The 10,423-nt window shown below is 46.3% G+C and overlaps 1 protein-coding gene across 4 annotated transcripts in view; it reads right to left on the reverse strand.

Annotated features, from left to right (window-relative positions):
- Positions 1 to 10,032, reverse strand: part of trim9 (tripartite motif containing 9) — a 40,537-nt gene extending 30,505 nt beyond the window's left edge. For all 4 annotated transcript variants that reach the window (XM_042072010.1, XM_042072008.1, XM_042072009.1 and 1 more), the window contains exon 1: positions 9,119 to 10,032. In XM_042072010.1, coding sequence (XP_041927944.1) covers positions 9,119 to 9,955 — 837 coding nt within the window. In that variant the 5' untranslated portion in view covers positions 9,956 to 10,032. The remainder of the gene's footprint in view (positions 1 to 9,118) is intronic.
- Between the last annotated feature and the right edge of the window lie 391 nt (positions 10,033 to 10,423).

Here is a 10,423-nt window from a genome sequence, read left to right on the forward strand (position 1 = left end):
GCCGCTAAACCCTGAGCCATATTAGTAACTGTGCTGTTAATATTTTTCTCTCAAACACATCGGTAGGTCATTCATCAGGAGTTTGGAGGCTGGAGGTTTGAAGGTGTGAAACTTCTACGCGTGCAAACCCCTTGCCTTCTCATTCCCTTCCCATGGGGCTGATATGAGGAGAAAGGGTGTCTGTGCTCTGTAGCACACTTCTGTGGAGCTGCAGTGAGCACATCCAAGAAGTGGCCACTGGATGGCCAAAAGAAGGGTGAGTGAGATAGATCCACACCTCATCATAACCAGGTATATGGTCCTTGTCTAGTTGTGTGTTTACCCAAAAAAAATCTTTTGGAACACACTAAGCAACCATGGTGGCCAGAGAAGGCGGGTAACAATTTGGAAACTGTACCTCACACCCGTAATGTCTGACTCTGAAATTGTTACGACACAGTCCAGCTTCAGCGCCTAGCTGGGATGCTAAACCAGATCTCCACCCCCACACATCAAGAACCAACCTTCATATCAGAGTCCATGTTATCCCTCATGCAGAGCCCACATCACAGAACAATACTACACACTCAGCATCAATCGCCACGCAATACAGTACAAGCTGAGCAGCTCCATTGAAAGGTAAGATTAAACATGCCTTCCAGTCCCTGCTTTGCTTTTAGTGGTTATGAGTCACCTATTTAATCACCAAAAGCCACCCATGCTGAGCCACTGTGGGCTGTTAGAGTTTTTCTGCAATTTCCGTTGCAAAACATATTGGGTGGTTGGGAGGAAGCACCTGCTTCCAGCTGACTGAGTGCTCCTCATCAGCACAAAATGAACGGAGAGGGGGGCGCAAAACATCTACCTCCAACCCCCTCACAAACACCCCAAAGCAGAATACTGTCCCAAATTATTCTAGAGCAATCTTTTTGTGAAACATAACTGACTGCAGGGGTAGAGGACTTTACGAGTCTGTGACTAGACAAAAAAGCATCTGCTAAATACCAGTCACTTCACTTTATTTTTGAAATACAAAAAATTTCACTTGAAAGTGACCTAAAAGGGTTTTTCTATCTTTAGACTACTGATGGTCTGTTTCAAAAGATCAATGTCCAGAGGGGACCCTTCATAAGACACTTCGGATCTCGACTTTTGAATGGGGAAGCAGGCCCTCAGTTCCTGACCAGTGTGTGTAGAGGTCCAGTGTGTGCAGAGGTCCAATGTGTCCTTTGTTTGGCTGAGTAGAGGGGAGGTCAGTGCACTGGGGCTCTCTCACAGAGGGAGATGGCGCGTTGCCCTTGGACAGTGGGGAGTATCAGTCTTTGTGTCGGGATGCATGCTATTTTAAGGATCATGCAGTGGACACAGGCTCGCTGGTGAGTTGGCACATGCACACACACATTCATACATATAGGGACAAACACAGACACACACGCAGATCTGCACAGCGGGGTGAGTCTGTGGGATAGCAGGCTCCTGCTGCCTGGCTGCCTGTCAGAGTTTTAACCACATTAACCCAGAAAGCCCAGAGACTGACTGACTCTCTCTCTCTCTCTCTCTCTCTTCCTCCTCCTCCTCCTCCTCTCTCCTCCCCATAAAGGCTTTGTTCCTCACCTTGGCTTCAGGAGCACAGTGTGTCAGGTGGTGTCCAGCGCTCCACACAAAGACAGCGCACTTGCCTTTATCTCAGTTCCACACAGAGGGGGAAGCGGCTGTGTCAGTGTGTCAGAAACCTCACAACACAACACAACACGCCTGCAATCACACAGTGGGGGAGCCTGGACATCTTTTGTGCACAGAGTGAGGGACAGACACATACGCGCGCGCACACACACACACACACACACACACACACACACAGATATGCCGACATACAGGCGCGGATACAGACAAACACACACTGTGCTTGTCTGGTTAAGAAGGGGACGAGATCAAACGCACAGAGGCGTGAAAGAGCATCAGAGCCAACAGAGGGAGAAGCTCCTTCCTGAAGATGCCTATAAATTACTAGTGTGTGTGTGTGTGTGTGTATGTATGTTGGCTTGTGCAGCAGTGTGTTGGTCTGTATATGTGTGTAAAAGCATTGCGGGGGGTCAAAATCTGTTCTGTTTTCTTTTGTAGTTTTTTTCCCCTCATTTCCTTTGTGTGTGTGTGTGTGTGTGTGTGTGTGTGTGTGTGTGTGTGTGTGTGCTTTGTGCTGGGCCTCCTGCTGAGAGCATCCTGTTTTGTCTCTTAGAGCTCCCTGCATCTATGGAATGATAAAATGTGTGTGTGTGTGTGTGTGTGTGTGTGTGTGTGTCCACATTTGAGTGTGTGTCCTTGGCGTAAAATGTGATTAACATCTGAGTGATCAGGTTCAGTTCAGCTGCTTGTCTTCACTCGCTCCTGATGCCACAGATAACATAAGTGTACCTTCCTCTATAGGGTTCAAAAGCTCCAGGAAAGATCTCTCTCAAGCTTGTCAAATTGTGAGCGCTGATGTGAAAGAAAAAAGGTCTTTAAAAAGCCATTTAACATTACCACTGAAGCATGATGTACGCTTTCCTCACATATTATTAATTTATGTGTCGAAGTAAACTATCTGGTCTAGATTAGCTTTACTCTAAAGCAGTGGTCACCAACCTTTTTGAGCCCAAAGGCAAGATCTACCTTGAAGCGTCAAGAGAAAATCAAAGCTAAAATACTTCCAATTTAAGGCCTTTTATTTAGGCAAATGTATCAGGTCAAAAATATCACATCCTCCACCCCTTTATACAGGCGTGAATGAGATAACAACACTTTAACATAGTCTTTACTTACATGATTTTGGTTTTGATTTTCTAATTGTGACAGTGTTTGTGACAATACGTCATGATAAATTTGATGTTTGATCGCTGTTTTGGTATGAAGCATATTTCACTGAAATGTACACCCTGTAAATGTTGGCGAACATGTGGGAATTTGGTGACTGTTTTTAATTGTCCTGTTATTCTCGGGATCTACTGGGCAAGTCCTAAAGATCTACTGGTCGATCGCGATCGATGGGTTGGCGACCACTGCTCTAAAGTAAGAGTGGGCAGGGGACAAAAAGGCATATCATGTAGCAGAGATGTTTAAATGCTTCCGCTCTGGGGAGATATCAAGTGACACACACACGCACACACTCACTAAGGCTCTTAGGTTTCGGGCAGAGTCTGAAACAGGCTTGTGAGAGTTGGAATCGATTAGCCATGCAGTTGACGCGGTCAGCCACTAAAGTCACGCTCAGAGGGGAAAGATAAGACATGGTAAATCACACACTGTCTTTACAGTGGCTATACACACACCTTAGGACACACACGCATACACACACACACACACAGACAGACACACACACACACACACACACACACACACACACACACGTCTCCTTCTCCTTCTCTCCACTGCTTTCCCACTCTGAGTCACGCCACCCACTCCAGTACAGACATCCAGTTCTGAGCTAACTGCAATGGCTCATCAACATCACCACGCAAAAACAACTAGAAAAAGAAAACAGGTGAAATTACTCACACACTGTGCTGTATCATGGTCAGCTGCTAATTTACTCTACTTTACAAAAACATTTTGAGTAAATTGAGAGATCCCATCATCTCCCTTAAACTCTCTCTCTCCCTTTCGCTCTCTCTGTGTCGTTCAAATGTCGAGATAACTAAACATGGTATAAAATGAGACAGATCTATACAAAACCATACAAATGTGCACATTAACCAGTTTGTGTGTGTGTGTGTGTGTGTGTACATATATATATATATATATATATATATATATGTATGTGTGTGTGTGTGTGTTTATGTGTGTGTGTGAATGTGTATCTGCACGTGTATGTGTGCGCCTTTGTGTGTGGCTGTGACGAAAACAATCAATGCTCATAAAAATCGAGTGAGATAGATGCAGAAAAAAATAGGGAAAGAGAGAAAGATCAATAGACAGAAAAATAATGGGACAGGGAGAGAGAGAGAGAGAGAGAGAGAAAGAGAGAATGAGAGAGAGAGATAGAAATGGAATGAACGAGATGGCTCACGTGCCCATTGATGACTGCTGTTCGTCCACAAGGGACAGAGTGAATGGCAGCTGCAATGGAAATCATTATAGTGTTTCACTCCACTACTTTACTAACCCTTTATGTTCTACACACAGATCCATGTCACTCTCCACCTAACCACATTTACATGAAAGTCAACACTTTAACCATCGCTGCAAATTAAACTTTCATAATGTTGAGACTATTGCGATCTGGGAACACAACTAAGTGACTTGTGAGTTTCAGTACATACACTGTATACTGTAATTCCATAAATAGTCAACTGGCATCCATACATGCTAAGCACATAATACATGAAGGCATTTTCCACATGTTTGATGGTAAACCAGGGGAGGCATACATGGCAGTATGACAGCTGCAAAAGAGGAATGCCTGGGGTCGATAGACTGCCATCATTCCCTCAATCAAGCTCTCCTATTACTCTGTCAAGAACATCAACCTTGTTACAATTAATTTCATATCCACCACATACACATATTATCTGAGCTATTTTTGTTCTTGTCAAGAGATAATATCACAAGGCAGCTATGTAGGAAACTAGAGCTTAAACTTCAAACCATCAGGCCTGCCAAGCAGCAGCAATGAAAAAAACCCTGGTAGGGTGAGGACTTGAGTTTGGAATGGATTCCAACTTCAAATACAAAGCCCACCTGTTTCAATTCAACATGCTTCTCAGTCTCCTGAGTGCAGAAGGACAGACATGAGGGCATGCGATGATGGAAGAGTGGCTGCTGCTGAGAGGGCTGAGGAACACCGGCGAGCTCTGCTGGGAACGCCAGAGGAGAGGAGGCTCTACAGGGAAGGGAGCTGGATCCCTTATATCTCTGGGGCTGGAACTCGGAATGATCTACTCTATCATTTGTGCCATGGAAGTGAAACGTTGCAAAGAAACACATGGACGTAGTGGACTACTTGGACGTGTGTCCAGTTGGAGTGGAAGTGAGAGACAAACACACAGAGAGGATTGGATTGGAGGGCATCTGCGTTGACAGATGCCGTGGGCCAGAAGGCCTCTCCATCAGGCCTGTCTCTGGCCTGCTTCACTGTGCCCCTGCTTTAGACTCTTAAAGAGATCTGCCCCCACACTCAGCGGTGAGCTCATTGGCCGAGACAGGAGCAGGTCAAAGGTCAAAGGGGCTATAATCACACTCTCTCTTCATCTCCCTCTCTCTCCCTCACTGTCGCTCTGTCCATCTCCCTCTCTCTCACTGTCGCTCTGTCCATTTTCCTATCGCTCTCTTTTTCTAAAGTGATGCTTTTTAAAAAATGCTTTTTAAGTGAATAAGGACATCTACTGAACAAAGATGGTGCCTTTTGTGACTTCCATCTCTCCTCCTGCTCCTCCCCTTGTCCCTTCTTCCATCTCTCCTCCTCCTCTCCTCCTCCTCTTCCATCTCTCCTCCTCCTCTCCTCCTCCTCTTCCATCTCTCCTCCTGCTCCTCCCCTTGTCCCTTCTTCCATCTCTCCTCCTGCTCCTCCCCTTGTCCCTTCTTCCATCTCTCCTCCTCCTCTCCTCCTCCTCTTCCATCTCTCCTCCTGCTCCTCCCCTTGTCCCTTCTTCCATCTCTCCTCCTCCTCTCCTCCTCCTCTTCCATCTCTCCTCCTGCTCCTCCCCTTCTCCCTTCTTCCATCTCTCCTCCTCCTGCTCCCCTTCTCCCTTCTTCCGTCTCTCCTCCTCCTGCTCCCCTTGTCCCTTCTCCTTTCTTTCGGCTCTCTGAGGGATAAGAGCATGGTACTCATCCACTCCCCACTGACCTTGTTTCTCATTCACAGGACACACTTCCCTCAACAATGTCAGCAGACACACACACACACACACACACAATAAGTGTGTATACTGTATGTACATTATGCATTCGTTCCTACAGATCATGTCACTGTCTGTGCTGCTAAATACATCACCAGGAAAACAAGCTTACAATGCCCCCCTGTGTGCGTGTGTGTTTGTGTGTGTGCTTGTGTATGAAGGGGCTGGGTGCAGGAAACAAGCGACAGGAAAGAAACAGCTGGAGACAGCTCTGAACACACACACACACACACACACACACACACACACACTGAACTGAACCTATCAACTGACCTTGTCTATTTGAACACCAGCATGCATGCGGAAACCAAGCTTTAGGAGTATAAACATATCAGTAGCAAAACATTAATAATCCGATTAGTTTCTCAACTCAAAGCTTAAAATAACAAAACAAGCTTTGAATTGAGTGACTAACTTTGCTGCTTCGTTTCCCCTCACCAGCCATCCTGAGAGTCAACCAGCTAGCCATTCCCTGACAGACAAACCAATCAATCTAGTCTACATGTTCAGGGTCATTAACTTACAATTCAATACACATACAGTATGTGTACAACAGGAGGGTGGAACATGGATGAAGCATTAAGGCAAAGTAACCAAGTCTCACATCCAATATTCAATACAGTATGGTCTGTACTGTAGCACTGCACTTAACTGACTGGTCTTGTGCCCAGAGAGACAGGGCATCCTTCATGTATGATAGAGGCATACTGTGGAAGCGCATTCAACATGGATGGGGAGCCAGGAGACTGATAGAATTAAACAAGGCCAGGCAATTTCACAGCCAATGGCTGCGAATCAGATCACACACAATTTGTTCAATTGCACCGTCTGCAGCCTGGGTGATTGAGCATCCATCTTTGAGAGCAAAACATTTGCCTTCATGTGTGAACGTGAAAAATGTATTTAAGTGTTTGTGTGTGTGTGCATGTGTGTGTGTGTTGAATACCCAAGGAATGCCCGCTGGTAATGCAAGATGCCCATGTATGCATTGCCAGTTCACTAAATGTGCATGTGCGTGTGTGTGCGTGTGTGTGTGTGTGTGCTTGTCCATCTGTCAGTACTCTCCATACCCAGAGGCTTTGGATCTCAGGTCAGCAGCACACAGCCAGACAAAATGACACCCTAAAAAACAGGTGTCATGGAAACAAGAGCCATAGAGTGTTCCTCTACTGACCTGCCTCAAGCGCACCCGAAAGGAAGGACAAGGAGAGAGAGACTGGCATTCAGGTTCGTCTTGATATGGGGCATATCGATGTTTGTGTCTGGAGTAGATAGCAGTGTTTTCCATACATTGACTTATTTGTGGCAGCCCACCACAATATCACATTGACCACCACACAATGATTTTCCAGGTTGTACTACATTGTGCTTAAATCTGTTAGCATCATAATCACTCTGCGCTAATTGGTTAAAAACTGTTGCATTCAAGTTAATTCTGCAAACCTACCACCACAAATAGAATACAATTCTGTGGGAAACACTGGATACTGTAGATACAAGAGATCTGATGGAAGCATGTTAACAGAGGTATGTAGATGGGAGAAGGGAAAGGCTTGTGAGTGTTATTATGACAGCAGTGCAAAAACATACTGGATTGAATGGATAAGTGAAATGATAAACCTCCCTGGCTGAGTGTGTGTGTGTGTGTGTGTGTGTGTGTGTATCAGCATGGACTGGCGATAACTCCTGTTGCTAAATCTGGCACTCTTCAGTGATGAGACTGTGTACTTGGAGAGAGCATGAGGCTGACAGCTAGTGTCTGCTCTTTGAAGTGACGGGGTAAAACTGCCCTTGTGGTACCCCTGGCCAGAAAAGAACATTGCAGAGTCAGAAACCATCCACACATGCGCACAGACACACAAACACACATATACACACACACACACACACACAAGCAAGACTCAATGTCATACCATGTTTATTTCAGATCAGAAAACACTACACTGACTGACAGCTGTTCTTCTGGCAGCTGGGAATCCTGTTGTTTTGGCCAACTAGACATCTGATTGGCTAAATGTATGGAATCCAATCTGGAGTCCTGTCTCGGAATGCCCTTTCTGATCACACCGCCATAATTCCTTTCGCCTGTAGGGTGAAACATGACCTGGTGACAGCCAATTTGTAATGTTATAACGCAGCATATTGCGTTACCCATCATTGTCTGAAGTTTAGGTTTTGCGGAGTGGCCAATCTTGCACCTGTTGCTGACAAGAACTCCCTTTATGGTCTGATCTTACAGGAGTCTGCTTGTGTCTCTGTGGCTGCTATAATGACTAGCTACTCTCTACAATCCCAACACAAAAGAGGCCTCTGTTGCCTCAAGTCACCATGGAGACACACCAACCCTCCCTTAGGAGAGCACCTCTGAAGTGGAAATAACATACAGCAACACAGTGGAGCCAAACAGTTGGAGAAGGACGTTCACCTAAATGCACAGTAAAGTAAGTGACTGGAGGGTCAGTCAGTTGTATACACTTTTGGTTTGTGTGGGGTTCCTCTCCAAAATGCAGTTTGAGATTGCAGAGACAATTCCAACACAGGAACACAACTGTTTAGCTTACACACCAGAGTGCACAAAACTCACTGATATGAATCAGAACACTGAAGAGAGAACCACTTCTGGCAGCTCAACAGGCTACCTTCACGTGACCTACAATCCGAATAGCCAAGGTTATTAGCCTCTTTCCACGCAGTGGACCACAACCATGTCGGTGCGTCGGCAACCAGCTTTTAAGGAAACGTTTCTCTACATCTTCCACAGTTTGTCTGATGAACTGGATTAGAGAATCGCCTACCACCTCGACGTGACCTGAATTTTAAGAGCCGCGGCTGTCGTTGCTCACTACAGCGGCACGTTTCTGTAACAACTTATTTACGTAGGCTACCACCCAGATCACGGAGACTCCGGCGATAGCGCCTCAACAGTTTTCTGAATGTTTTTCATGCGGTCAAACCGCACAAGAACATTAGTACGTCGATATACATGACCATGGATTTCAGAACAATGATTTGTGTCTGTATATTTGCGTAGCAGGCTTCACTTTTGAAACATGTAAATGGTCATGTGAATATGACTGTGAACGGTGTCTGGGTATTAGTGATTTTCTTTGTAAAATGCCCATACCAAACACCATCACTTAAACAGTGGGTCATTGCGGAAGACCTGCTCTGGCTGTGACGTTTTGGGGACAGATTCTGATGCAGCACATTTACCTGCAAATCACTAATTCATGGTCTGCGGTCACTCATACGATTGTTTACGCATTTACCTTGTGCAATTTCCACATCGCCCCGAGAGCTTTGACTTCGTGCGTCGAGTGTTTGCCTTCCTCCAAGCACTGGTAACATACGGGCGTCTTGCACTGGACACAGTACATGCTGAGATTTTCCAACTCGTGTTCTGTGCAGGTGGATAGCTTTCGCGGGCTCGTCCGGCGGCTGATGCGGCCCTGAGCTGGGGGTACCAGACGGTGCTTGGCCAGCGGACCCCGCGGTGGGTGACACCGCAGCCGACATGGGTCGCAGTAGAAGACGTCACACTGCTCGCACATCACCGTGGCTTCCCTGGGGCTCTTCTCGCATAACTGACATTTAAGCGCTGCCGCTTTGCTTTGCTGGTACCGGTCGACCACCCCTTCCAGGACCCGGTTCTTGGGGAAGCCGCGAAGTCCCCGGTCATCTAGAATAAGGCTGCGGTGGCACTGCGGGCAGGTGATACAGGAGTTGCGGGGGATCGGAGGCAGTCCTCCGGGGAACGGGAGCAAGTGTTGTTGTTGAGGTTGTGGGGGAACGGCAGGGGGAAACACCCGTACCCCGTTCGGGGATTTTTGGCAAGGGGTGGTCGGCGCACTGACGAAGCCTCCATACGAACCATAGCCGCTGTCAGCTTCACTGTATAAGCTCATCTTGTCCAGGTCCAGGTAGTCATAGTCGGACACACCGGAGCCTGATGCCCGGCTGCTCTGTGGTGACTCGGCATCAGGAGTTTGCACTAGGATATTCCGCGCACAAGCAAGGCAAATGTTGTGCGAGCACGGCAGAATTATAGGCTCCCGGTAAAAAGACCCGCAGACCGGGCATTTCAGCTCTTCTTCCATCTCATCCATGGTTTCTGTGGTTTTAAATGAGTTTTAGTTTCCCGAGTGTGAGACTTTTCATTAAACGGCTACTACTACAGCATCTAGGCTACCCGCTTCACTTTGAACGCATCGGGTAGGAGACGAAGGTATTTGTTGAAGGGGAGGGGACAAAATCCAACTCTTAATACATTCTGGCAAATAGGCGACCGGACACTAAACAGCCATTGGACAATGTGCCTATCGATCTTGAAGAGAAAAGATAGCACTAGATTGGCTGGACTGATTACAATTTCGATAACTGGAAAATGTATCGTGCTCTTGCAGCGTTATGAAATTAAATGATATATTGATATTAAACTAATTGCATATGATATTAAATGATATATTGATATTAAACTCATTGCATCAAACTGTTGCTCGACCTCTCCTGGGTGAAAGCATATATTTGCATTGATGCATTGTCTAGCAACTAACGATACTTTGGTTAATCAATCA

Source organism: Alosa sapidissima, chromosome 19 (genome assembly GCF_018492685.1).
Source record: "Alosa sapidissima isolate fAloSap1 chromosome 19, fAloSap1.pri, whole genome shotgun sequence".
Classification (NCBI taxonomy): domain Eukaryota; kingdom Metazoa; phylum Chordata; class Actinopteri; order Clupeiformes; family Clupeidae; genus Alosa; species Alosa sapidissima.